The sequence below is a fragment of the Equus quagga genome, chromosome 11 (assembly GCF_021613505.1).
Source record: "Equus quagga isolate Etosha38 chromosome 11, UCLA_HA_Equagga_1.0, whole genome shotgun sequence".
In the NCBI taxonomy this organism is placed as follows: Eukaryota; Metazoa; Chordata; class Mammalia; order Perissodactyla; family Equidae; genus Equus; species Equus quagga.
The window spans coordinates 74357802-74385797 of NC_060277.1; the positions used below are offsets into that span (position 1 = coordinate 74357802).

The following is a 27996-nucleotide window of genomic DNA, read 5'->3' on the forward strand; positions in this document are numbered from 1 at the left end:
CAGATTGTGCTATACAGTAGTTCTGCCTTATCTGTGGTTTCAGTTACCCATGGTCAACCTCAGTCCAAAGATATTAAATGGAAAATTCCAGAAATAAACTATTCGTAAGTTTTGAATTGAGTGGCCATTCTGAGTAGCTTGATGAAATCTCTTGGAGTCCTGCCCAGGACGTGAATTATCCCTTTGTCCAGCTTATCCACGCTGTATATGCTGTGTCCCTTTAGTCACTTAGTAGCCAGGTTACAGATCAGGTCACTTAGTACCTTATTGAGAATGGCCCCAAAGCGCAAGAGTAGTGATGCTGGCAATTTGAATATGTCAAGAGAAGAAGCCATAAAGTGCTTCCTTTAAGTGAAAAGGTGAAAGTTTTCCACTTAATAAGGAAAGAAAAAAAATATGCTGAAGTTAAGATCTGTGGTGACTTTTATTAAAGTATATTGTTATAATTGTTCTATTTTATTATTAGTTATTGTTAATCTCTTACTGTGCCGAATTTATAAATTTTTTTTTAAGATTTTTAAATTTTTCCTGTTTCTCCCCAACGCCCCCTGGTATGTAGTTGTATATTTTTAGTTGTGAGTCCTTCTAGTTGTGGCATATGGGATGCTGGCCTCAGCATGGCTTGATGAGCAGTGCCATGTCCCAGCGCAGGATTCGAACCGGCCAAATCCCAGGCTGCTGAAGCAGAGGGCGCAAACTTAGCCACGGGGCCGGCCCCTATAAATTAAATTTTGTCATAGGTATGTATGTATACAAAAAGTGATAGTATATATAGAGTTTGGTACTATCGGTGGCTTCAGGCGTCCACGGCGGGGTGCGGGGGGGATCTTGGAACATATCCTCCGAATCACCCATGGTTAAGGAGGGGCTACTGTAGACAGTAGACACTGAAAACTCCAGTGAAAGGTCCAGAATGATACTGCCCTCAGAACAGGTCAATACACATTGACTAGAACAGTATTCCAACAGTGAATGAATTAACTCATTCCTTGGTGGACGGAATGAGGTGGGATTTTTGAGGCCTTTTAATTATCTCTTGATTGCCGCCTCAATGATTTTCAGACAAGGCCCTCGAGTAAGACAGGAGAGCTACTTCTTAGGATCCAGGGGTTTAACTTCCGCAGTATCATCAGTCCAGGCCTTAAGTGGTCAAGCAGACTCCGTGACTGCCCTGGGGAAGTGCTTTGAAAGTGGAACTCTCCGCGACCGAAATGAACCTGAGCCCACCAGGTCCACGGCCAGCCAGGCAACGGGCTCAGACTCCGGCCCCGCCAAGCCCCTGGCTCCGCATTTTCCGGGCACCGAAGGGTGCGCCCGGGGGCGTGGCCTGCGTGTCAGTCGGCGCGAGGCCCGCTCCTCTGCGCTCTCCTTCCGGAGCCACGCCTTCACTTCGTGCAGGCGGCCAGTCGGCCCTGCCGGATTGCGGGCGCCGGGCGGGGCGGGGTGCGGAGACAGCTGGCTGGCTGGCGGGTTGCGGGGGGCGGGGCGCACGCGCGCCAACGCTTCCTCGCCCAGCGCTGTTCCTGCGCGCGCGGCTGGTCGGCCCGCGGCAGCGCAGCGGGAAGCAGGGAGCGGGCAGCGGGCAGCGGGCAGCGGGCAGCGGGCGGGAGGGGGCCCCGGCAGGGCGGGGGCCGGAGCGAGGCCGGGCCGGGGCCGGAATGCCCCTGTTCTTCTCCGCGGTGTTGGCCTTGCTGCTGGTTGCGCTCAGCGCCCTCTTCCTAGGCCGGTGAGGGGATCCCGGCCGGGGCGGGGGGGAGGGGAGGGAGGGAGACTGAGGAGGGGGCGCGCGCGGGACAGAGGCGCGCGGGAGGGGGAGGGCGCTGCAGGGGGAGGTGCGCGGGCGGTGGCGGGGGAGGGGCCGAGGAGGGGGGCGCGCGCCGCGGGGAGGGGTCGAGCGGGGGCGTTCGGCTGGAGCGGGCGCAGCGGAACTGGGAGTCGGGGTGGGGCGCGGGGGATTGAGGAAGTGGGCGAGGCCTGAGGAAATGCTGAGGCTGGGAGCTAAATAGGTGTGTATGAGGAGAGGGTCCGACTCGGTGGTCTCTCTTTCCCCTCCACGCGCCCCGGAGTGTCCCCTTCACCGAGCGCGAAGGGCACCTGCAGCCTCGCCCTGGGAAGCCGGAACAGGTCTGGCTGTCCAGCCGAGAGGCGTTGAGCTGGCTGGGTGTGACCCACAGTGCCTCTCGCGGACGCCGATCTCGAGCGAGGCGACAGAGAGCCTTTGGGGAATGTGTGATGGACATCTGACACGGCTGCCTGTACTTCGACTCCTGTTGGGGTGTCTTCTCTCTACCTTTGGGGTTCCCAAAGATTTGAGGTGGTGTTCAGTTTGATTTCATCTGAGTGTAGGGGACACTCCGGGGTTAGGGTCCTGATCGCTGTGGCTGAATGTATGTGACAGAGTGGTGTTTTATGAGACAGAAGAGTTGCCCAGAAGATCCAGCTTCAGCACGTCACCTTTTGCAAGGCTTTCTAGGATCTGCAAGGGGCATGGGAAGCTATAATTGGGAGAGGATCCTTTGAACTTACAGGGATTTTTCTGCAGGTGGCTTGTGGTCCGGTTGGCCACCAAGTGGTGTCAGCGGAAGCTGCAGGCAGAGCTAAAGATTGGCTCCTTTTTTTGGATCCAGAATGTTAGTCTTAAGTTTCAGCAGCACCAGCAAACAGTGGTGAGTCCTGGGGAATTCCTTAGGTATGTGTGTGGGGTTGATCCAGCTGAATTTCAACTTTGGATTTCCTTTTTTTAAAATTCTGCGTGGCTTTCCTAGTTAACCCACCTCTTTGCCAAGATGATCTTAGATTAGTTTGGGAACACTAGGATTGATGCAAGTTGTTCAGTTAAAAATGCTTGCAGGGCTAGCCCGGTGGCATAGTGGTTAAGTTTGGTGGGCTCTGCTTCAGTGGCCTGGGGTCTGCGGGTTCGGATCCCAGGCATGGACCTACACACTGCTCCTCAAGTCATGCTGTGGTGGTGTCACACGTATGAAAAATAGAGAAAGGCTGGCACAGATGTTAGCTCAGCGACAATCTTCCTCAAGCAAAAAGAGGATTGGCAACAGATGTTAGCTCAAGGCCAATCTTCCTCCCGTCAAAAAAGCTTGTAAGGCACAGAGTGTCCAGGGCATGTAAGAAAGATACAGAAGTAAAGTACAGGACTAAGATAACAGGAAATAGAAGATCTTACTCTTCTAATTTAAGAGGGGAAACAGGGCAACATATTCATAAAAGAGAAATACTAAGTGACTAATGTCATCGTGAGGAGCAGGATATAGTGCTGGGGAGAGAAGCTGGTGGAAATGGAATGGAGAATATTTGGTGGAAGGGCTACAGCACTTTCTCCTTTTCTTAGAACCTTTTCTGGTTTGTCAAGCTGCTCAAGGCTTACCTAGCAGCTAGTATACAAAGCTTTCTCCCACAATGTTTTAGGAAATTGATAGCCTGTGGATTTCCAGCAAACTCCTTAGCCATGATCTGCCGTGAGTACCTTATATCCTCACTCTTCCCTTGGGGAGTATTTTGGGATTGGGGTTTGTAAAATGAGATTCTTCTACAGAGGCCTCACAGCCCAAGGAGGGAAGTGGGTTCTTGCTGATGTCTCCTGGTAGCCTGGAAGCTATTATCTTGTGAGACAGATATGGATAACTAGTATGAGACAATCCTCTATGATATTTGAGCTACATTTCTAGGGAGGATGGGAGAGTGAATGTGAGGGAGGGAATGATGCTGTTATGGAAGGGGTGGACCCGGTGGCAATAAGGTTTCTTTTCTGGGCAGGCACTATGTGGCATTGTGCTTTGGAGAAGTGCGTATTAGAACGGACCTACAGAAGGTTTCTGGCCTTTTTGCCCCATTCTCCCAGAGTGCTGGGGCGCATCAAAAGGAGCTGTCCTTTAGCCCATCGTTATTGAAGATCTTCTGCCAGGTGATACTACTCCCACTTTCCTGGACTGTACTAGGGATGGCTGGCTTTGGAGTCATGGGTGGATTTTTCTAATATTTTGGGGGTGTAATACTAAGAGCTCCCTCTTACTCTTTCTCCACTGGAAAGGAAGGGCTGTGCCTTGATGTTAATTATTGTTCATCTTTGCTTCTTCCTTCCAGCTATTCTCCATTCACGTAGACTCTATAAACATCATGGTTCTCAAGGTGGCTACTTCTGAGTCTTTGTGGCATATTCAGATCAGAGAAAGCAGCTTTCTTTTGGATAGTGATGGGAAAAGGTAAACACTGGGTAGAAGAGGGTCTAGTAGTCCCGTTCGTGCCTTATAGTTGTTTTAGGGTGGGTGGATGTCAGGGCCTTCCTATCAAGCTGTCAAGGTCTCATTCTGGGCAATTTGAGGGAAAGGTAAGATTAGGCACTACTGCTTGCCGTGTCCCTTCCAGCCAACAAAGCTTGATTGAAAGTAAATGGCGAGGAAAGGGGCCAAGTGCTCTTAATTTTTTCCTTTCCCAGGCTAAAATGTGAGGTGAGCCTAAGTCAGATCAACAGCAAAGTTCTAAAGAGTGGCCAGTTGGTGAGTATGCCATGGTCATTCAGATGTCTTGTTTCTTTCTGGGCATAAGATACGAAGGAGCTTAGGAGTTACATTGTAGATTCTGTGTCCTTATGGGGTTCCCTCAAGGTAGTTTTCCAGACCATTGCATTTTGACCCCAAACTCCCAAACTCCCTGCACACACACACATCTTAGAGGCTTATTCTCCCTGCAGGAGGACACCTGCCTAGCAGAGCTCTCACTGGCCCTGAAGCTGTGTCTAGAGGTGGGCATCAACAGTTGGCAACTGAAGGCGGTCACTGTGGATGTGTGGACACTCCATGCTGAACTGCATGAGGGCCTCTTCCATAGTCAGCTGCTGCGCCAGGGCTCAAACCTGGCACCCAAGCCTATTCCCTGTTCAGGTAAAGCCCCAGTCAGTGAGCTTCCTGGTTGCCCTCTTCTTGGGTAGAAAAAAATAATAGTCTCAATGCTCATTTAGGTATGATTTGTTAATCACCATGGCCTTTGCCCCTGAGGATAGCTAGAGGAGATAGGGTATTTGCTTGTGGTAAGTGAAAGAAGTAACATTTAGTGGGTATTTATCATGAATTAGACTTGTACTATGTGTTTTATGTTTCCTCTCACTAAATTCTTGGCGTTTCACAAATGAGGAAACTGAAGCCTAGGAAGATGAGATAGGTATTTTGACTGAGGTCACATAGCTAGTTAGTAGTAAAAATGGAGTTTAAATTATTTGGCTCTAAACTCTATATTCTCTCCATTATACTGACCTGCTCCCCATACCATTTTTTAGACTCTGGGGAAGGAAGTACAGCAGGTACCTGGATCTCTGGGATATTTGCCTTATGGCCTAAAATTGGGCATTTGCTTAGCCTACTTTATGTGGGAGGATTTGGCCAAAGACGAGACAGCATTTTGGGATACTTGAGATTGTTGAGGATTGATGGCTCTTGTATTATTCATTCATGTTTTCAGAGGAGACAGAGAACTTGGCTGAGCCAACTCTCCCTGGCCTATACCTCCTTCAGCAGCTGCCAGACCAGGTCCAAGTGAAGATGGAGGTCACAAGTGTGGTGCTGTCCATGAATAGTCAAAAGAGGTGAGATCTCTCCTGTCACAGAAGGGCGGAGAGTGAGAGTTGGACCCATATGCTTGAGTCTCCATAACCAGCCTAGTAGCTGCACTGAGCTTGTCTGTGGAAAGAAAGGGAGTAAGAATAACATTCCATGTATTTCTGAGCCAATGTCTGTGTCTGGTCCAGGCACCTGAATTGGACGCTGAAGTTGCTGCATTTCCTGTACCACCGTGATGAGGATCAGCTGCCCCTTCGAAGCTTCACAGCAAATTCTGATATGGCACAGATGAGCACTGAACTCCTCCTGAAAGGTTCAAGGGGGGGTATACTGGTACTGAGAGACAATGGGATGACCAGACTCTTTTTCCCCATGCTCCACATGATCTTCTTAAGTTAATATCAGTGTACCTGGGGAGGGGGAGGAGGGAACATACTGAGAGAAGGTAGCCTCAACTCATGAGTGTTAGTGAGAGTCTGTTCATTTCCTTGCCTGCCTCTGACCCTCTCCTAGTTTTACCTTTTGCCCTCCCAGTGTTCTCCTCTGATCTGCCCTCTGCCCTTACAGATGGATTGTTGCTGTCTCAGAGCCGTCAGCGCATTGTCTGCCTCAGCTCCCTCAAGGCCAGTGTGCAGGTATGATGACTGTGCTACCAAGAATCATTCCTTTCTCTGCTCTCTCCCTACATCGTTGCATTATGAGCTAATGAAATAAAACCCAAGCCCACAGTTCTGTTGTTCTCATTTCCAGGTGACCACCATTGACCTCTCAGCCTCCCTGGTTCTGAACACTTGTATTATTCATTACCGGCACCAGGAATTCTCTCACTGGCTGCACATGGTAGCACTGGAGACCCAAGCTTCTAGTTCATCTGTTTTTAAACAAAGGGAAAAAAGGTCAGTATAGTGTTTTTCAGCCACCATCTTATCAGGTAGATTCTCTAGGATTCTTTTGGTTTAAAGTGAGATCTTATGTTAAACATATATTTAATCTTCCTAAATCTCAGTTTCAGTAGCCTTGACTCAGTAGCACTCCTATTTTATATACCTTCTCCATTAGACTAGACTCTTTTGACAATATGATGATATCCTCTTTGTTTTTATGTCCTCACTGCCCAGCACAGTGCCTTATTATACAAAATAAATGTTTGTTGAACTGAACTTAAATGATAAACAATACCTTGTCTGCCTTAGATTATAAGGTGACAGGTCATATCAGCAGTGCCATATCTCTCTTTGTATAGGGCTTGCATTGTGTCACAGAGAACTTAAGGTTAATAGTTTGGAAGGATGCACCTTGTTGTATTGGGTTGAATCATATGATATGCTGATGTTCACCGTATTTGACCTATGAAATGGCAATTTCATATGGTTCAACCTAATATCTTTCTGGCATTCCTACAGATTACCATTGGGAGTTGCAGTGAACTGATGAGTTCAGTCTTTTATTTTCTAGTTGCATCCCATTCTAAGAATCACAGCAAGACTCACTCTGACTTTTGAGAGCTTCAAGAATCTATTTCGTTATAGGAAGCTGCAATTCTTTCCTTATCAAACAGTGATATCTTGTCCCTATGTAGAACTTTCCCCCAAATCCTGGCTCCCATCATCTTTAGCACGTCCATCTCCAATGTCAACATTTCCATTCAGCTTGGAGATACACCGCCCTTTGCCTTGGGATTCAATTCCATCTGTCTAGGTAAGACTCGGGAATGGAAAAGGAACAAGAATCTGTCCATTAGTGGAGCTGGGCCCAATTGGTGGCTACAGTGCTCCATAGAACTCCTCTCTCTCACCTTCTTTGTTTAGATTACCAGCACCTGAGGCCACAAAGTATCCATCAGCGGGGCGTCCTAACTGTGGACCACCTCTGCTGGCGGGTGGGCAGTGACTCCCACATTCAGCGGGCACCCCACCCACCTAATATGCATGTTTGGGGTGAGGCGCTTGTCCTGGACTCCTTCACACTACAGGTAAGTGGGAACTTTGGTGAGCAGGGGCCCATGCAGTTTCTTCATCCTGCCATGCTTGAGAGCACTGAGCACCTTTTTGGCAGCAGGTGATACATCAGGGCGTTACAGAACTATGTGTCTGTGTGCTCCTAATGGGGTTCCTTTGCTTCTTTTCTAGGGTAGCTATAACCAGCCTCTGGGGCTGTCCAGCACCCAGTCAGATACCCTCTTTCTTGATTGTACCATCCGAGGGCTGCAGGTAGAAGCATCAGACACCTGTGCCCAGTGTCTCTCTCGGATCTTATTCTTGATGGGCCCACAATCTGGGAAGTCAGCTGTCTCTAGGGAGTCTTCTTTGGGGGAATCTGTGTCGTTACTGTGGAAGGTGGACTTGAAAGTGGAGGACATGAACTTGTTTACCCTTTCTGCCCTGGTTGGTAAGTGAGACGGGGAGTCTCTACTGAAGTGGGTACTTTGTAACCTAAGCTTGTTATGCTGGTTCAGTCAGCTCCTTCTCATTTAATGAAACTGATTATCTGAAAATTTTCCAAATTAGAGGCATGAGATGTTGGAAGGTCTTGCATAGCTATTTCTTAAGGGCTTATAAGAGGTAAGTATTAAGATGCGTAAGAAAAAGACAGGTTGATGTCAGATCAAGAGAATGAGATGCATGTAGTTTTTAAAATTTCTTTCTGTGTTTAGTTCCAAAGAGTAACTGATACATCTCTGGGCAATTTTTAGGAGTTAGGGAACTTTTTTGGCCTTGCCGGATCTGGTAGGTTAAGAGGGGAAAGGAAAAATTTCCCTAAAACACGAGGAATGAACTTATGGAGGTGTGAGGAATAAAATAGAGTGAAGGAAATAAGAAGGGAGACTGAGGACTGAAGTTGCCATGTGAGAGCTGAAAACCAAGGCTGACATGGCTTCTGGATCTTAGGTGCTTCAGAGGTCCGACTGGACACACTGACTGTTCTGGGAAGTGCTGAAACCTCCACTGTGGGTATTCAGGGACTTGTGCTTGCACTGGTGAAGTCAGTCACAGAGAAGATGCAGCCCTGTTGCAAGGCTCCTGATATCCCCACTCCAGTGCTCAGCCTCTCCATGCTCTCCATCACCTATCACAGCAGCATCCGCTCTCTAGAGGTAATGCTTCTATCGGGAGGTAGAGTCAGATTGGTTTTTCCCTATGCTTAGAGCATTTCCCAGTCTTTTGAGTTGTGTTGTGAAACTCATCTGTGAGAAATATGATACCTGGTATTCTTTTTTTCCTGGCTTGTTCTGTGCATTTTTAACTTAGTTTTATTACGGAATTTAAAATATATACAAAACTAGAAAGAACATATGAACTTTCATGTATCCATACCCAGCCTCAATAATTACCAGTTTATGACCAACTTGTTTCAGTTGTATTCCCACCAATCACCCCTGCCTCTCACTCTGGGATTAATTTTTTTGATATGCTTTTTGGTGAGGAAGATTGGCCCTGAGCTAACATCTGTTGCCAGTCTTCCTCTTTTTTTCTTATTCTCCTCAAAGCCCCAGTACATTGTTGTATATCTAGTTGTAGGTCATTCTAGTTCTTCTATGTGGGACGCTGCCACAGCATGGCTTGATGAGCGGTCCTAGGTCTGCGCCCAGGATCTGAACTGTTGAACCCTGGGCTGCTGAAGCAAAGCGCGCGGGGCTGGCCCCTCTGGGATTATTTTAAAGCAGATACCAGACGTGTAATTTCAACTGTTAATGTTTCAGTGCATATCACTGAAAAATAAGGGGCTTGTTAAAGATCGTGATCTGATGTCATTTTGCTGAAGCACTCAGCTCATCAAAAGGCTAGAAGGGATCTGAAGATGGAGGCACTGGCAAGTTTTCAGAGGCTTTCCATCTCAGGGTAGCAAATGGACATGGGACCCTCTTAGGAGGAGAGTAGGATATCTTCCTGTTTGTCAGACTTCAACTTCCTTTGGAAGCTTAAGAGTTTCCTTTTCAGAGGCTGAAACTCAAATGAATTTTTCTGTCCTCGAATTTAAATTTTCCCTGTCTGCTTAGCTATTCAGAACTGACTTTGTTTTTCAAGCTGACAAACACTACTCCCTTCTCTTTTTTTTTATAACCAATTTAATTTTATTTCTTTATTTATATTTTTATTTCTTAATTTTTTTTTTGAGGAAGATTAGCCCTGAGCTAACTACTGCCAGTCCTCCTCCTTTTTTGCTGAGGAAGCCTGGCCCTGAGCCAACATCCATGCCCATCTTCCTCTACTCCACATGTGGGACGCCTACCACAGCATGGCATGCCAAGCAGTGCCATGTCCGCACCCTGGATCTGAACCAGCAAACCCTGGGCCACCGAGAAGCAGAACGTGCGAACTTAACTGCCGCGCCACCGGGCCGACCCCTCTACTCCCTTCTTTGAGGCATACTTTCACATAAGTCAATTGCTGTATGGACTTGTGGTCAGAACTTTTTATACTTCTTAAGAATTAAGTCAAGGGGCCGGCCTGGTGGCACAGCAGTCAAGTTCGCATGCTCCACATCGGCGGCCTGGGGTTTGCTGGTTGGGATCCCGTGTGCAGACATAGCACCGCTTGGCAAGCCATGCTGTGGCAGGCGTCCCACATATAAAATAGAGGAAGATGGGCACGGATGTTAGCTCAGCCCCAGTCTTCCTCAGCAAAAAGAGGAGGACTGGCAGCCAATGTTAGCTCAGGGCTAATCTTCCTCAAAAAAAATAAAAGTAAAAAAGAGAATTAAGTCAAGATGCAATCAATGTGTGCAACATTTTCAAATTGATTGTTGCAGTGGTTATTATACAGAGTGTGGCTGCTATAGACAGAACTTATGAGCAGAAACAAAGCCAAATGGTTTATTGAGCACATGCTGTATACTTTGGAAGTATTATTGTAGATGCCAAATTAAAACATATGGCCTCTGCTCTCAATTCAGAATCCAGTTGAGGAAAACTTAAAAAGTGTAAGTGCTCTTAAGTGTAAGATAAGTAAGAACTGTTAGCTCAGCATATTGGTGCTGAGGGGAATAAGGAAAGGGGGCAATTAATATGGTTACTCAGGAAAGACTTCTGGGTGGAGACGGTTCTTGAGCCAGGTGTGCATGTATAAAAATCCCTGCCATCTCTCCTGTTCTGGGTTGTGGTAACTGATAGATCCTTTTCTCTTGTTTTTTAAAGGTTCAGTGTGGTACAGGGCTGACCTTACTCTGGAGCCCCCCAGATCACATGTACCTGTACCAGCACATCCTGGCCACCTTGCAGTGTCGAGACCTACTAAGAGCCACTCTGTTTCCCAAGACTGTTCCACCCCTTGCACTAGAGACTCCAGGGACCACTTCTGAGCCAGAAGGCCATCTCCCTGAGCCATCTCCCCCAAAGCGGCTGCTGAACCTGGCACTAGAGGTGAGCACAGCCAAGCTGACAGCTTTTGTAGCTGAGGACAAGTTCATTACCTTGGCTGCTGAGAGTGTGTCTTTGAGCCGGCACGGGGGTTCACTGCAGGCTTACTGCCCAGAGCTGGCTGCTGGCTTTGATGGCAACAGTATCTTCAACTTCAAGGAGGTAGAGTTGCAGCTGTTACCTGAACTGGAGGAGATGATCCTCCATCGGAACCCCTTCCCTGTGCTGCAGACCCTCCGGAACCGTGTTTGGCTCCTCTCTCTGGGCTCACTGTCAGTGGAGTTCCCTTATCAGTATGATTTCTCTCGAACTCTGGACGAGGCTGTGGGAGTTCAGAAATGGCTGAAGGGGCTGCATCAAGGAACTCGTGCTCAGGCCTCTCCAAGCCTTGCCCCACTCCCACCTGATCTACTCTTGAAGGTTCAGCACTTCTCATGGGTTTTCCTGGATGACATTTTTGAGGTAAAACTTCGTGATAACTATGAACTGATGAAGGATGAAAGTAAGGAGAGTGCCAAAAGGCTGCAGCTGCTGGATGCCAAAGTGGCTGCCCTTCGGAAGCAACATGGGGAGTTACTGCCAGCCCGCAAAATTGAGGAGCTCTATGCCTCTCTGGAACACAAAAACATTGAAATCTACATCCAGCGCTCCCGTCGTCTCTATGGCAACACACCCATGCGCCGGGCACTGCTCACTTGGAGCCTGGTAGGACTAGAGCTGGTGGCTCTGGCAGATGCCTCTTTCCACGGGCCTGAACGTGTGGTAGAGCAGGTTCGAGAGCTTGATCCAGGGAGTCCTTTTCCTGCTGAGGGAGTAGATCTTGTCATTCACTGGTGTCGTATGCTTAAGTGCAGTGTCAAGACGTTTCTGGGTAAGTAGTACTTCCTTATTTGCAGGGCCTGGTGTTTGTCCTCAGAGATCCAGGGAGCTCTTGGAGTGATCACAGAGGAGCTTGGTTATATCGGGAAGTGTGGCTGTTTTTGGATGGGTAGAGTGGGATGGGTAGGCTCCTCTTCCCGTTTTTCTGTTCCTGAATTTCATACTGAAACTGCTTGGCTAATATAAAGGGACAGCTAACACAACTAACACTTGGATCTCAGTGTTAGTCCCCTCACCATCTGCTCAGTGTCTCCATGCCCCTTTTCAGCTTTGCTGCCAACTGCTCCTTCTTATTCTCTCATTGACTTTGTGAAACAGATGGGTAAAAATAGTGGCAGGGAGAAGAATGCCTGAGAGTGCTGAGATAGTCCCTTGAATAGCCAGTGTGTATCCTCCCTATAATCACAGTTCGGATAAGAGACTATCCCCGGTACCTGTTTGAGATCCATGACTGGCGGCTGATGGGTAGACTTGTGGGCACCGAGCAGAGCGGTCAGCCTTGCTCCCGTCGGCGTCAAATCCTGCATTTGGGGCTTCCATGGGGTAACGTGGCAGTAGAGAGGAACATGCCCCCACTCAAGTTCTACCACGACTTCCACTGTGAGTAGAGGAGGGCAGTTGGTTTGGCTAAGACATGTTTGTGATGGCTGGGGTGGGAGATGAGCTGAGGCCCTTCTGGAGTGAAGGAAGAAGAGGGATGAAGTTGTGTAACAAGGTGTACCCTTTGCCTATCTACCCCAGCGGAAATCTTCCAGTACACAGTGGTGTGGGGCCCATGCTGGGATCCAGCCTGGACATTGATTGGCCAATCTGTGGACCTCTTGACCAAGCCCTCAGCTGACCCCAGCCCACCCTTGCCCTGGTGGGACAAGAGCCGTCTTCTGTTCCATGGGGACTGGCATATGGACATTGAACAGGCAAACCTGCACCAGCTGGCTACTGAGGTGAGGTGCCTAGAGGAGTTGTTTTCTTATTAGGGTGGTATGGTTGGGGCTTGTACAGCACATAGGGGAAGAAAGAAATGTACTGATTTGGAAGATGAGGGTGATACTCTTATCCGTATCTCACCAAGTTCTTGTGGGTGGTTACAGGATCCATACAACACAACTGAAAATATGCACTGGGAGTGGAGCCACTTGTCTTTTCATTGGAAACCGGGTCAGTTTGTGTTCAAGGGTGACTTGGATGTCAACGTGAGAACAGCCTCTAAGTGAGTGGATTGATGGGTGGGACCTTAACAGGGTGAGGGACTCAGGGTGGAAGGAGAGGGGAAGAGCCGAGGGGCTGCAAGTAACCAGGGCACTGAGCCCTGGGGCTCTCTTGTGAGGCAGGTATGACGACTGCTGCTTCCTTCACCTGCCTGACCTCTGCATGACACTGGATCTGCAGTGGCTATGCCATGGGAACCCCTATGATCACCATGGTGTCACTCTGCGGGCCCCAGAATTCCTGCCTGAGGTGCCATTGGGCCAGCTCCATGACTCCTACCGGGCCTTCCGCTCTGAGAACCTCAATCTCTCCATCAAGATGGATCTGACTCAGCACAGCGGGAGTGAGGCTTGGGTTTGGGGCAAGGGGGAGGAAGGACTGGGAGGATGGGCTTAGACACTGAGGACTTCAGCTTGACCCTCTGGGGAAGGGATAGGGAAAGGGCAAAGGAAGACTTGGGTTAGACCTTTTTTTTGGAGAGGGTTAGTGAAAGCAAAGAGCTTGGATCTTTGAAAGGAGAGGGTGTTGGACCCCTCTCCTTTGAGTGTGAGGCTGAGTACTGTTTGGGTTTTTAAACCTCTAAAACCTGAAGCTAGGGAAGGATTTAGTTTCATCTCTATGTTTTAACTACAGGTAGGAAATGTCTATCCTTTCCTTTGCAGCAATATCCCAGCCCCGAATTCTGCTATATAGTAGTACCCTGCGCTGGATGCAAAACTTTTGGGCAACTTGGACTAGTGTCACAAGGCCTATCTGCAGGGGAAAGCTCTTCAATAACCTGAAACCCAGCAAGAAGAAACTTGGCCAGCACTACAAGCAGCTTTCCTATACTGCACTCTTTCCCCAGTTGCAGGTCAGGCTCTGATGACCCTGCTGACATCTTCAGTTCTGTTCCCCTTCCCTAGTTTTCTTGTCTTCTCTTATTAGGTCTCCATCTGTCTTTCTCATGCCATCCTTCATTCATTGTTATACTGTCTTGTTGCCAGGTGCATTATTGGGCCTCATTCGCCCAGCAACGGGGCATCCAGATTGAGTGCAGTCAGGGCCATGTCTTTACTCGGGGAACTCAGCGGCTTATACCTCAAGGTAAGGTCAGACTCCCTTCATTTCTCCTGGCCTATTCTTTGTCCTTTTCCCCTCAGTTCCTTTCCCTTCCTCTCTTTCTGTCCCATACTATTCTTCTGTACTGGTCTGCACGGACTCTGAATGCCTCCTTTTCTCAGCGGGCACAGTAATGCGGCGCCTCATCTCTGACTGGAGTGTGACCCAGATGGTTAGTGACTTAAGTCAGGTGACTGTTCACTTGATGGCCTCGCCCACTGAAGAGAATGCTGATCACTGCCTTGACCCTTTGGTAACAAAGACCCACCTACTGAGCCTGTCGTCCCTCACCTACCAACGGCACAGCAGTCGCATGGCTGAGGAGGTACTGCCTGACACAGTCTCTTTATTATCTCATGTCTATCAGTGGATGTCTTAGTTTGCTCATGCTACCATAACAAAATACCACAGACTGGGTGGCTTAAACAACAGAAATTTCTTTCTCACAGTTCTGGAGGCTGGGAAGTTTAAGATCAGGGTGCCAGCATTGTCAGGTTCTGGTGAGGGCTCTCTTCCTGGCTGGTAGATGGCGGCCTTTTCTCTGTGTCCTTACATGGTGGGAAAAGAGAGAGAGAGTAAGCTCTCTGGTGTCTCTTCTTAGGAGTACACTGATTCCATCATGAGGGCCTCACCCTCTTGACCTCATCAAAACGTAATTACCTCGTTAAAGGCCCCATCTCCAAATACCATCACATTGTGGAATATGGCCTCAACATAGGAATTGGGGGGGGACACAATTCAGTCCATAGTAGTAGGTTTCAGGCTAAGTTCCTGGTAACATTCCTAATTATATTCCAAGCATGTATGTCATTAGTTTATGATGCACTCACTTGTATCAGCTGTATCAGCATTCCTCTTTTTCAAAATTTCTTTTCTTTCTTTCTAAAGATAGTCTCTTGCCCTTCAGGAAATAGAGTAAAACTTTTTTCCTAGAACCTTATTTGGTGTTTTTTTCCCCCAATTAAGGAAGTTATTTTAAGTTGTAATTCTGAGTCATTTAAAATACAGTGGGTATAGTCAGAGTGTAATCAAATGCACACACTAAGACCACTTAGTTTCTCCTTCTCCAGCGTTTTCTTGTCTCCCCCAGAACAGGTTTCTTATTCAATAGGCTTGTTTTCTTCTCTCTGCATTTATGGCCCAGGAGGAATGGTGGGAATTTCCATGCTGCCCTGAGGTTCTTTTCCTGTTTCCTAGGAGCTCTCTACTCGGGTCGGGGATCCTGCCTTTCACACACACCAGCTGCACTTGGTAGATTTACGGGCTTCCTGGACGACCACCAATCGAGACATTGCCTTTGGTTTATATGATGGCTACAAAAAGGCAGCTGTACTCAAACGTAATCTCTCTACTGAGGCCCTGAAGGGGTTAAAGATTGATCCCCAGATGCCAGCCAAAAAGCCAAAGCAGAGTATCCTGACCAGTGCCCCAGCCCCACCTCCTGTCAGCACTCCCAGCTTTAGTGGACAGCCTGATAAGGGGTCATCAGGAGGTAAGCTGGAATGAGATGAGATTCCATAGGGTTAGGTTTAGAATATCGACGTGGGCTTTGACAGGAGTTTGAGAAGGACTAAATCATGGCTAGCTCCATGTAGGTATAGGGATGAAACCATGATTTTCCCATAGTAGACCACTTAAGTCTTACATAGCAATGCTATGGGGCCTTAAAGGTTCTGGTCCTGTGACCAGAGGGAGGATTAAGGAGTGATTGAGCCAAAACAGGATTCATAAGGAAAAGAAGCAAAGGATTAGAGATTGTTTTGTATTTTGTTGAATTAATTTGTTCAGTGAACAAATATTTATTGAGTACTTAATAGGCACAAAGCACTGTGCTGGGTAAAGTGAGGGATATAGAATGCATGACATTCTACTTGGCTCAACAAGTTTATCATCTCTGGATAAGCTGAGATTAGTTCATTCATTCACTCAATCATTCATTCACAGATTCATTTTAGCTTTATTGAGGGTTTATAATGTACCAGAAATGACCCTAGACATTAGGGATACGAAGATGAGGGTAAACTCAGAAACCAGTAGATAAACATGTAAATTATTATTTCATTATGAAAATGCTTTGTAAGAATGTTCAAGACAGAAGTATTTAAATCATCGTAAGAAGTCTAGAAAGGCCTCACAGAGAAGATGATAACTGAGATGCGATGGGTAAGGAAAGAGGAGAGGGCATTTTAGGGAGAGAGAATAACAAGTATGGAGGACTGCAAGTTCATGGTGAGTTTAAGAACAAGGTGAAAAGTGATAAATGCCACAAGAGAGAAATTAAAGAATATAGGAGTTGTTCTTGACTGGAGTGAAGGAGGGAGTGTCATCAGGGAAGGTTTTATTGAAGAAGTAGCCTTTGAGCTGAACCTTGAAGGCTTAGTATGGTTTGAACATGTGGAAATAGGGAGGGAGGGGCATTCAAGGCACAGGGAATATCCTGAATAGGAATGGAGTTGGTAAAGCTCAAGTATGTTCAAAGGAGAGTGAACAGTCTGTTTTGTTTGGCATAGAGAGTAGCTAAAGGAGAGGAGTAAGAGAAGATGCTAGAAAGAAAAGCTGGAGGTAGATCATCAAAGGCCTTATAATACAAGGCTAAGGAGTTTTCGGTCCTTATTCAGTAGACAGTGGTGATCTACTGAAGGTTTTGGAAGAGGAGTGTGTCATCATTAGCATTTTACTCAGAGGAAGATAAATCTGGCAGTGGTGCAGAGGAGTACTGGAGAGGAAGAAACTGGAGGTGGGAAGACAAATTAGGAAACTATTATGGTTTCTCAACAAGAGGCAATGAGGGCTTGAACTAGGTAGAGGCAGTGGGAATGGAGATGAGGGAATGGAGAGAAATGTTATTGTGCATATAAGAGGTTTGGCAGCTGATTGGAAGGAGTTAAAACAGGAAGAAAGTGATAATGACTGAGGCTTTGAGGCTGGTGACTGGCATGATGGTAACAATAATATCAGAAATAGGAGGGCCAGAGGCTAAACAGGTTTAGGGAGGTATAGGGTTGTTGATTTGGACATACTGAGTTTGTAGTACAAGTAGTACATCTAGGTAATGTCTAACAAACAGCTGGAAATGAGGGTCTAAAAGCTTAGGGCTAGAGTTAGAGACTTGGGAGTTTCAGCATAGAGCTAAGAGTTAATGCCAAGGAGATAATAGTTGCTTACTGTGTGGTAGGTACTCTTTGAAATACTTTTATATATTATTCCATTAAATTTTCTCAACAACCTCATGAGTAGTTTCTGTTATTTTACAGACAAGGAAACTGAGACACAGAGAGGTTAAAGCAAGCTGCTGAAGGTCACAGTCAAGTAACTGGCAGACATAGGATCTTGAACACAGGCAGGCTAGTCTAATTCTGGAGACCATGCTTTAAGCATAACTCTGTTAGACAAACTCATTAGAAGAAAGAGTAAGAAAGAGAAGGGATAGACCTTAGGAGATACTTCTAAAACCTGGGAGAAGGAAGAGGATCTAGAGGCATAATGAAAGGAAGCAGGAGAGCTAGGAGAATGCAGTAGCAAGGGAGTGGTTTCCTGTGGAAAGGAGTGATCAAAAAGAGTGGCTAAAATAATATGAAATGAAAATAAAAGGAACAAAATGGGTAAAAAAGATCCTAGAGCATTCCAGAGGTGACTTGCCTAAGAGAAAATAAATGCTACTACTTATGCAGCATTTCTAAGTTTCTCTTGGGGATCTGTTACTTTATTAAAATTGAGGGGGAAATGAAATGAAACCTTACTTTGCCCTCAGGGGTCAAGGGGTAGGGTAGGGTGGGTTGGAGTTGCAGGTTGAGGAGAATACATTGTAGCCCTAACCTAGCCAGAGAAATTGAAGGAAGATTAGTTTGGCCCCAGATGTGTTCTCTGTTTGTTTAAGACTGAGACTTCTCCTCACTTCCTGTTTCTCTTGCCAGGTGCCTACATGTTGCAGAAGCTGATTGAAGAGACAGATAGGTTTGTAGTGTTCACGGAAGAGGAGTCAGGTGTGAGTGACCAGTTGTGTGGTATTGCTGCTTGCCAGACGGATGATATATATAACCGAAACTGCCTTATTGAGTTGGTCAACTGCCAGGTACCTTCTCTTTACCAGAGCACCCCAACTTTGGGCTAGATCATAATCATATGTGTTCACTTTCCCCCACCTCTAAATGAGAATGGGTAGATAGAGCTCCAAAAAATTATTCCTTCCAGCAGGTAGCAAGGATAAACACTTACATGTCTAAAAGCCAGTAGGGTTCACCTCAGTAAACCAGAATTAGACCCAGCTGCAATCATTGGTACAATCCTCTCACTAACTTTCCTATCTTCCATGGTGGCCCTGGTGCTGTGACTCTGCTTCTGTCTCTGACATAGATGGTTCTTCGTGGAGCGGAGACAGAAGGCTGTGTCATTGTGTCAGCTGCCAAAGCCCAGCTGCTGCAGTGCCAACACCATCCAGCCTGGTATGGTGACACATTGAAGCAAAAGACATCCTGGACTTGCCTATTGGATGGCATGCAGTACTTTGCCACCACTGAAAGCAGCCCCACCGAGCAGGATGGCCGACAGCTCTGGTTAGAGGTTAGTCAGTAGAGGTGGGAAGGCCTAGTATATCCCAAGTTTTCCATAGTTGGCCCCTTCCACCAGAATGCCTGCAAGATTCTTGACAGTACCTGTTGCTACCAGCTTAGTAGAATAATGAGATTGGTAACATCTTGAATGTAGGAATTGTAGGCAGTCCCTGGTCTGTGTCTGTGAGCACATAATATATATATATTTTAATCTCATGTTATACTATTTCATTGCAAGGAAAATTCTCATTTCCCAGCACTAGAATAAAATGGGTTGGAACTTTTGCTTTTGAAAAGATTGCTGACCCCCATTAATAAGATCACGCTTATCAGCAGGCAGCCTGAAAACAGGCAGTAAATAGGCTGAGAATTTTATTTTATTTTAATTTTTTAAAGATTGGCCCTGAGTTAACATCTGTTGCTAATCTTTTTTTTTCTTCTTCTTCTTCCCTCCAAAGGCCCCCAGTACATAGATGTATATTCTGGTCGTAGCCCCTTCTAGTTGAGCTATGTGGGACGCCGCCTCAGCATGGCTTGATGAGCGGTGCTAGGTCCACGCCCAGGATCCGAACCAGTGAAACCCTGGGCTGCTGAAGCAGAGTGTGCAAACTTAACCACTCGGCCATGGCACCGACCCCTGAGAATTTTAGATAGGCTCTCTATCTGCCCTTTCTCTGATCTCTCTTATGAAGATGACTGATTGGTAGTTTCAGCAAGGCAGTAAGGTTGCATAGTAAGACTGCTTGTCTGGGAGTCATGTTATGTGAGTTCTAATGCCAGCTTTGCCACTATAGTAGCCATGAGCCCTTGGGCAAGTCACCTTTAGTTGTAAGATGGAGTTAATTCTTCACCCTCACAAGAGTGTTGAAAGGATCAAATGAGAATGTACTTTGAAAAATATAAAGTTTCATTCAGATGGAAAGTAGTCATCATTTTTAAAAATCAGTATGTCTGGGGAGGTCTAAGTATGTGTCAAGATAATGTTTTTGTTACTGAGACTGTGAACAGTTGGCAGGGACTAGGCTGTAAATATTCTTTTCAGCTTCTTGGTAAAACTGAATTTGCACTGTAATTTCTAGGATATAATATCATCAAAATTATTGGGAGATCTAATGGTTATAAGATATACCTAGCCAATATTTTGTATTGTCATTACTTATTTAACAGGTGTTAAGTGTCCACATTGTGCTGGGCATGGTACACCCAAATGAGTTACTGGATCCAGCTACATCTGATAAGGACCAGTGTGATAACTTCATTTGCCATTCTACTCAAGGGGGATGAAGCTAATCCCTCTCCCCTTCTCCCTGGCTGGTGCTTTTTATTCCAACAACTTTAGGGCTCAATCCAGGAAACCTGAAGTGTAATTATATAAGATGTCAAGCCAAATACAGGTCAGGTTATTGGTAATATCATAGGTCATGCTGATATATTAGAGCTGTGGTTCAGGTAAGCAGTGCCCTTTACCAGTAGTCTCAGGAGGTAGGCAGAGAAAGTGTTAACTACTCATGTAGAGGTGGGCCGGATGTGATATGCAGAATCTCCCTATCTGGCATTTTCTGGGACTCTGCTTCTTTTAGGCATGGCTTCTTTTGAAAGTGAACTCTTTTTTTTCTCAGGCTGTGATATTAGTATTAGGGTGGAATGTCCTTGGCTTAGGTGGGAGGGACTTTGATCTTGCCTTTCCTATATGAATTTTTTTGTGACTTGGCAGATCTGCTTATGGTTTTCCATATTACTCATTCTGTTATTCGCTTTGACTTCAGTTTGGCAGAGAGAGTCCCTTTCCTCTATGGCAACAGCATCAGAGTGGTTGTCTGTCTGAAGACAGAAAACAGCAAGAACACAAACACATGAATACCAAAGTGGGTGGGAAAGTCACTGGTTTTGATGAAATTTTTGCCCATGACATGATTTGATTTTTTTTCTAATTTTTTGTATTGTGGTAAAATACAGATAACATAAAATTTATCATCTTAGCCATTTTTAAGTGTATAGTTCATTGGTATTACATACATTCATAATGTTACGTAGCCATTACCACCATCCATCTCCATAACTCTTTTCATCTTGTAAAACTGAAACTCTATACCCATTAAACAATAACTCCCCACCCCCTTTGCCCCCCAGTATCTGGCAGCCACCATTCTACTTTCTCTATGTAATTCTGACTGCTCTAAAGTACCTCATGTAAGTAGAATCATACAATATATATATATATTTTTGTGACTGGTTTATTTCACTTAGTATAATGTCCCCAGGATTCATCCATGTTGTAGCATGTGTCAGAATTTCCTTCCTTTTTAAGGCTGAATAATATTACATCATATGTATACACCACATATTGCTTATCCATTCATCCATTGATGGACACTTGGGTTTCTTCCACATTTTAGCTATTGTAAATAGTGCTGTTATGAATATGGATGTCAAATATTTCTTCTAGACCCTGCTTTCACTTATTTGGGTGTATACCCAGAAGTGGAATTGCTGGATCATATAATCTCTCTTTTTTTTTGGTGAGGAAGATTGGCCCTGAGCTAACATCCATTGCTGATCTTCCTCTTTTTTTTTTTCCCCTCCCCAAAGCCCCAGTACATAGTTGTATATCCTAGTTGTAGATCATTCCAGTTCCTCTATGTGGGATGCTGCCACAGCATGGCTTGTTGAGTGGTGCATAGCTCTGTGCCCAGGATCCAAACCAGTGATCCCCAGGCCACTGAAGCAGAGCATGCAAACTTAACCACTTGGCCATGGGGCCAGCCCCTACTTTTAATTTTTTGGGGAACTGCCATACTGTTTTCCCCAGTGACTGTACCATTTTACATTCTCACCAATGGTGCACAAGGGTTCCAATTCTTGTACATCCTTGCCAACACTTATTTCCTATTTTTTTTGACAGTAGCCATCCTAATGGGTGTGAGGTGGGGACATGATTTGATTTTAACTTAAGTTATTATTCTGGCCTGAGGTCTGCAAGCCTGGCAAATGTGCATGCAAGTCAGTTGGGTTTGGAGAATTTGGGTGGTTTGGGCCAGGAGTGAGAGACACATATGTCCTCTACTGTGGGAGATCCTGCAAGCTATTCCAGGCACTGGAAATCTAGACAGTAAGTCAAACTAATTGCATCATGGAGACCTGTGACCCAGTTGGCCAGGGAAAGCTACTGATCCCCTAGGAGATAAAGGTGCCTATATCTCTGTCTGCAGGTGAAGAATATTGAGGAGCACCGGCAGCGTAGTCTGGACTCTGTGCAGGAGCTGATGGAGAGCGGGCAGGCAGTGGGAGGCATGGTTACCACTACCACAGGTCAGCTCTCCCATCTTCCCCTCATATGTTTAGGAGCAGATGTGTATCCCAAAGGGGCCTCATTTCCTTACCTACCCTTAAGATCAGTATATGCTGGAGTAAGACCATTTTTTGTTAGGCTAGGTTGAAAGCAAGTGTCTGGAGTTTCCTAGACATCACATGAAGCTGGGAGGCTCTCACAATACCTCTATTGAGAATCTTTTTCTTATTTTTTCCCCACCTCTTCCCAGATTGGAACCAGCCAGCTGAGGCTCAGCAAGCCCAGCAAGTCCAGCGAATCATTTCACGTTGCAACTGCCGAATGTACTATATTAGTTACAGCCATGACATTGATCCTGAGCTGGCAACTCAGATTAAGCCACCTGAGGTTCATGAGAACCAGGAAAAGGAAGATCTCCTAAAGAAGCAGGAAGGTATTCAGGGCTTGAAAAGCTTTTAGGAGGGGACTAGGGAACTTATGAAAGTAGTTATTTCCTTAGTGGTTTTGAGGCAGTAGTGTAATTAAGATCCCCACTGTGCATTGGGCATTAACATTACACTTTGCTCTACATTTTGTAAGTTCTGCTATGAGAGAATAATCTGTACTCTTGGAGGGAACTGGGATGAAGGGGTATTGTTTGATGTTGAAATGAGCAAACATGTTTATACCTATGAGCATCTCTCACCGAGCCCTTTCTATGGGGTTAACTAACAGGAGTGGTTCCAATATGGGTTAGGAGATGGGATAGATATTTAGAGAGAAACTTGAGCCTCTTATTTAGTTGCAAACAATTACCTAGGGGCTGTGGATACCTTCACCCTCATCCATCATGAGCTAGAAATCTCCACCAACCCGGCTCAGTATGCCATGATCCTGGACATCGTCAACAACTTGCTGCTCCACGTAGAACCCAAGCGAAAGGTGAAGATGGGCCTTTATGGAATGCCAGTTAGCCTCACAGGAACCTCCAGACTTTGTGCTTTATTTGGGTCCAGTAAGAAAAGCCATGCTTAAAACTGAAAAAAGGCCTTGTGGTTAGTATATCCTCTCGTTAGTCATCAGCGGCAGTTGAAATTTCTCTTGTCTAGGAAAGGTCTGAGTGTCCCTGAGACTGTAGAACTTGTTTACTAGATTATTTTTCTTGGTCACTTCTCTCCCCAGCCACTTAAATACCTTTAAAAACAGTAACTACTCCCCACTTCCACTTCTCTGCCTATCCTATGGGACTGGCTTATTGTCAAATATACATTGCCAGATCTTCCGCATTGGCCTACCCCTTAATCTTGCTACTAACAGTGACAGATAAAGGTGACCTTTCCAGAACAGATCCCCACTTCTTGTTCCTTTCTCTATTTCACTTTGTTACAAGACTTGTCTATTAAAAATTTTTGTTCATTTCCTTTTCCATTCCTTTAGGAGCATAGTGAGAAGAAGCAGCGGGTCAGGTTCCAGCTTGAGATCTCTAGCAATCCTGAGGAGCAGCGTAGCAGCATATTACATCTGCAGGAGGCTGTGCGGCAGCACGTGGCCCAGATACGGCAGCTGGAAAAGCAGATGTATTCTATCATGAAGGTAGTCACCTGGGTAGTGTGAGGATAGGGAGGTCTCCTAGGATGAGGGAGATCTCTTAAGTTTCTCCTGTCCTGGCTCCCTAGTCTTTGCAGGATGACAGCAAGAATGAGAACCTGCTTGACCTGAACCAAAAGCTTCAGTTGCAGCTAAACCAGGAGAAGGCCAACCTACAGTTGGAAAGTGAAGAGCTTAATATCCTCATCAGGTGCCACAGCGTTCTTTCCCTGCCCTTTTCAAGTGCCCTAGCTGGAGTTGATTTCTCTTCCTTGCCTGTTTTCTGATGGTCTTTAGGTCTAGTGTGCATTATCAAAGGCTGATATAGTAGATTCAGGCACCTCTTCTGGAATGAGTCGTCTTGGACTTAGCCAAGAGGTTGAGAACAGGAGAGCCCTTCTTTTGGATCCTCAATAGAGTACCTCCTGGGAAAGGAGGAAAACAGGTAGTTGGGAAAGATCACTTTAGTGGCCTTGATACTGTGCATCTGAACTGAAAATATCTTGATCAGTAAGGAACACAATTGCAGATACTATCATAGGGGTTATTAGTGGAAAGAGATTACTTTATTAAGAAGCTGTAGAACTAAAAGATGGAATTTTTGCTCCCATGGCCCAGGGTGTGAGGAGCAATGAATCCAGGAACAAAATTTAGGGACTACCTGTTCCAGAATAGGTCCATCTCTGGGTTTACCTCCTGCATCATTCTTGAGCATTCTGCCCCACCCACAGCCTGAATGCTATTGCCCTTAATGGCTTTGGCCTTCCTGTCCATTTATAGGTGTTTTAAGGATTTCCAATTGCAGCAGGCCAACAAGATGGAGCTGCGAAAGCAGCAAGAAGATGTGAGTGTGGTCCGTCGTACCGAGTTCTACTTTGCTCAAGCACGATGGTGCCTGACAGAGGAAGATGGACAGCTTGGAATTGCTGAACTGGAGCTGCAGCGGTTCCTCTACAGCAAGGTATCGGGTATATAGTCACACAAAGGCAGCTGTATTGAGAGGCATTGACCTATCTCAGGAGTCTGACTCACAAAAAGAGAGAAACAAAAAGGGGCTAATTATTATATGATTATTAATCATGGTATTAAAGTTATTAATGATGAAAGAAACATGAGTAGAGTTCCCTTAGACACATCTGCTTGTAATATTAAATAATAAGATATAGATTGATCAAATGCTTCCTCATTGAATAAGATTTTCCCTAGAAATGTGGCACAGAGGGAAGTATTCTTCCAAGTCCAGCTTGGAATAGAACCATTAATTCTATACTGGCATTCAGCTTTCTTGCAGTTAGCTGTGGCATGGAGGAGAGGACATTATTCTTTATCCCCCCAGGGATGTTTTGGAAAATAATGAAGCCATTTCTGAATGTCACAGTGACTGGGAAGTACTACTGGCATTTAGTGCCCTGGCTAGTAGCACCCATGCGAAACACTGGATTAGAGGGTGCATTGACTGTATGAGACTGAAAGACATATCAAAGGTTGGGATTAGGCATATGGAGAACCTGACAACAAACAGGATATGTAGCAATTCTCTAGCAAACTCCTGAGAAAGGCTTATTATAGTGGATTGGGTGTGGGGGGAATCTGTCTTTATAGGTGAATAAGTCTGATGACACAGCAGAACATCTTCTCGAGTTGGGCTGGTTCACTATGAACAACCTTCTCCCCAATGCTGTCTATAAGGCAAGTCTTATTTCCCCATTCCTAGACCATTCATATGCTTCTTAGCACAGGGCATTTGTAATGGTCCTTCCACATAAACGTAGTATGGGAAACAGTGTGGTGATGAGATGGTGAAAGCTTGCCCAGCTTAACAAGATCATTGCTCCTTCTCTCAGTGCACAGAGGATTTGTGGGTTGATTTATCACTCTATCCTACAGGTAGTCCTGCGGCCCCAGAGCTCCTGCCAGTCTGGGCGACAGCTAGCTCTCCGCCTCTTCAGCAAAGTCCGGCCCCCTGTTGGGGGTATCTCTGTTAAGGAGCACTTTGAGGTTAGTAAACACTCCTCTGGGGACAGCAACAAAGGGCAGTCAAAAGCTATCTGTGTGTTATATTATGCTATGTTAGGGCTAGGTAAACTGAGGGATGATGTCTGAGCTTAATTGCTTCTTCAGCCTTTTTCCTCTTTAGGTAAATGTGGTGCCTCTCACCATCCAGCTGACACACCAGTTCTTCCATAGAATAATGGGCTTTTTCTTTCCTGGCCGAAGTGTGGAAGATGATGAGGTTGGTGATGAAGAAGATAAGTCCAAACTGGTGACTACTGGTGAGAACTTTTATGGTGGACCTCCAGAAGACTGGGGTAGCAGCCCCAGAGACAGCAGAAGCTTCAGAAAGAGGACAAGAGCTGGTGTGCTTGCTTTTTCATAGGAATACCAGTGGTGAAGCCTCGACAGCTGATTCCAACAGATGATGCAGCACCACTGGGCCCTGGGAAGGGTGTGGCACAGGGCTTGAATCGGAGTTCTGGGGTCAGAAGGTCATTTCGCAAAGCACCAGAGGTACCAGACATGCCCCTGATGATAAAAAATGGGAGCGTCCTGGGGTACTCTGTTTGGCTTGGCTGGATTTCTTCTGTTTCCTTTGAGTCTGCTCCAGGGGTGAAAGGAGGTAGAGATGTTTGGGGTCCTAAGTTTCTTCTGATTGTTTCAGGGGCTCATAACTCCTTTGCTGCCTTTCCTAGCACCCTGTTGATGATATTGACAAGATGAAAGAGCGAGCTGCCATGAACAACTCCTTCATCTACATAAAGATTCCACAGGTTCCACTGTGTGTCAGCTACAAGGTATGCTTCTCCTCAGCACTTTATAGGACAGGGTGGGAAGGGAGATAAGATCATCAGAGATTAAAGACAGGGAGACAGTCCAGCTTCTGAGGCTAGTCTAAGGATGATAAATCTGCTGTTCCCTCTGCTCCCTTCAGGAGTCGGTACCATTAGCAGACTGAGGTAAGGGGAAATCAGTATCTGTAGGGTGCTGCTGCAGGAAGGTACTAGACTTGGACTAAAAATGGCAGCTGATTTATTTTTCCCCTTTTCTTTTCTCTCCACTCCCCCTCCTTCTCTTGCAGGGTGAGAAGAACAGTGTGGACTGGGGTGACCTTAACCTGGTGCTGCCCTGTCTGGAGTACCACAACAACACATGGACATGGCTAGACTTTGCCATGGCTGTCAAGAGGGACAGCCGCAGAGCCCTGGTTGCCCAGGTATCCCGGCAGAGTTCATGGCTGTTTGGTTAGCAGGAGCTGGCAAGCAGATCCTCTGCTCAGGAGCATTTCATTGTAGGATATATTAACAAGCAGCCTTGGGAAGGGGCAGGTGAATGAAATTTGAGCAACTTCTATCTCTGCCCTCTCCATGACTTTGCTCAGATGATTAAACTGAATGTTTACTGAGTGTTTCACATATGTTAACTACTGTTGATTTTTAGGGAACTGAGGGCTGACAACCTCAGGTTTAGAATGGGTTCTAATTAGACTGTAAGCTTCTTGAAAGCAGAGATTGTTTTAGAATATGAGCTGCCGCATTGTACCTTCATGTGAGTTTAATAAATCTTTATTGACTTGGTTCACTGTGATTTATTCTGCCTGTCCCACTAATGTTTACCTTCCCTTTTACTCCTTTCTAATCTGTCAGGTAATCAAAGAGAAGCTAAGGCTGAAGCCCGCAACAGGGTCTGAGGTCCGGGGAAAGCTAGAAACTAAATCAGACCTCAACATGCAACAGCAGGAAGAGGAGGAGAAAGCCCGGCTCCTCATCGGTTTAAGTGGGGGCAACAAGAACCCTGGCAAGAAGTCCATCTTTGGCAGGCGCAAGTGATCCAGCAATCCAAGAGTGGCTGCAGTACAGGATCTGACTCTGGCTCAGGCCTCAGGGACTTGTTGGGTGGGAAGCACTTCCCTTCATCCATCAGGATTTGTGGGGGTCAGGAGCCCCAGGGTACTGTGGAGAGAGGCATTGCTCTTTAGCAGTTGGTCTGTTCCCTACAGAGCATGGTGGATAATAATAGAGTTCTACCTCGCACTGATCAGCAGGCCCAGGGCCAGAGAGCCATCAAGAGAGCAAGACCCAGGGAGTGGGCCCAGGGCTAGGATCTGGTTCCCTTGGGGTCAACTGAAAGGATGGGGGGACAGTTCTGATCAAGTGTGATAAATTTTTATAAATACACATATATATAAATATATATATATATATTTCTAAGTGTAACTGCTCTCCCTCTGTGCCAGAAAGTTGAGGGGAGGGGCTGATCTTCTGTCCCACATTCCACTGCCTTGTATGAAAAAGGTATTAGTGTTCTGGGGGGAATCAGCCCCTCCCCAATCTGTGCCAAGCTCACTTGGGAAGATGGCAATAGGAGCCAGGGCTGGCCATGGGTCCCCTTGGGGTATGCTCTGGAGAATGGTAAGAAGATGATTTAAAGAGAAAAAATATATTTTAAATTTGGTGCTGTTTTTTTCCCCCCCCAATTGTGTTG

The 27996-nt window shown here is 46.1% G+C and overlaps 1 protein-coding gene and 1 long non-coding RNA gene across 5 annotated transcripts in view; one reads left to right on the forward strand and one right to left on the reverse strand.

The window, feature by feature from the left end:
- The first annotated feature begins 1521 nt into the window (after positions 1–1521).
- Positions 1522–27985, forward strand: BLTP2 (bridge-like lipid transfer protein family member 2). Its single transcript, XM_046676712.1, has 39 exons — positions 1522–1726; positions 2543–2666; positions 3424–3473; positions 3772–3919; positions 4099–4217; positions 4451–4511; positions 4706–4895; positions 5470–5593; positions 5756–5880; positions 6135–6202; positions 6318–6463; positions 7147–7265; positions 7376–7539; positions 7697–7955; positions 8456–8661; positions 10702–11794; positions 12211–12402; positions 12544–12746; positions 12894–13012; positions 13134–13354; positions 13674–13864; positions 13998–14097; positions 14235–14437; positions 15310–15604; positions 18027–18184; positions 18466–18672; positions 21872–21971; positions 22202–22384; positions 22751–22872; positions 23368–23523; positions 23607–23728; positions 24298–24478; positions 25120–25206; positions 25405–25515; positions 25655–25790; positions 25895–26025; positions 26208–26309; positions 26594–26728; positions 27159–27985. The coding sequence occupies exons 1-39, from the start codon at positions 1659–1661 to the stop codon at positions 27339–27341; spliced, it is 6702 nt and encodes a 2233-aa protein (XP_046532668.1). The 5' UTR covers positions 1522–1658; the 3' UTR covers positions 27342–27985.
- The window catches only part of LOC124247447 (uncharacterized), a 33071-nt gene continuing 10632 nt past the window's right edge, over positions 5558–27996 (reverse strand). Inside the window, exon 4 of one of the 4 annotated variants that reach the window (XR_006890734.1) lies at positions 5558–5687. This is a non-coding gene — a long non-coding RNA (uncharacterized LOC124247447). Of the gene's footprint in view, positions 5688–5871; positions 5978–14448; positions 14661–27329; positions 27465–27996 lie in introns of those variants that run through there. The other 3 variants (XR_006890732.1, XR_006890733.1, XR_006890731.1) reach the window with 3 other exon arrangements.

Excerpts from the sequence above, each read along its gene's own strand:
- BLTP2 (XM_046676712.1), top strand. The coding sequence starts at position 1,659 with ATGCCCCTGTTCTTCTCCGCGGTGTTGGCCTTGCTGCTGGTTGCGCTC. Across the intron at positions 3,920-4,098 it reads TATTGAAGATCTTCTGCCAG|CTATTCTCCATTCACGTAGA; the intron begins GTGATACTACTC and ends TCTTCCTTCCAG. Across the intron at positions 13,355-13,673 it reads TCTGACTCAGCACAGCGGGA|CAATATCCCAGCCCCGAATT; the intron begins GTGAGGCTTGGG and ends TTTCCTTTGCAG.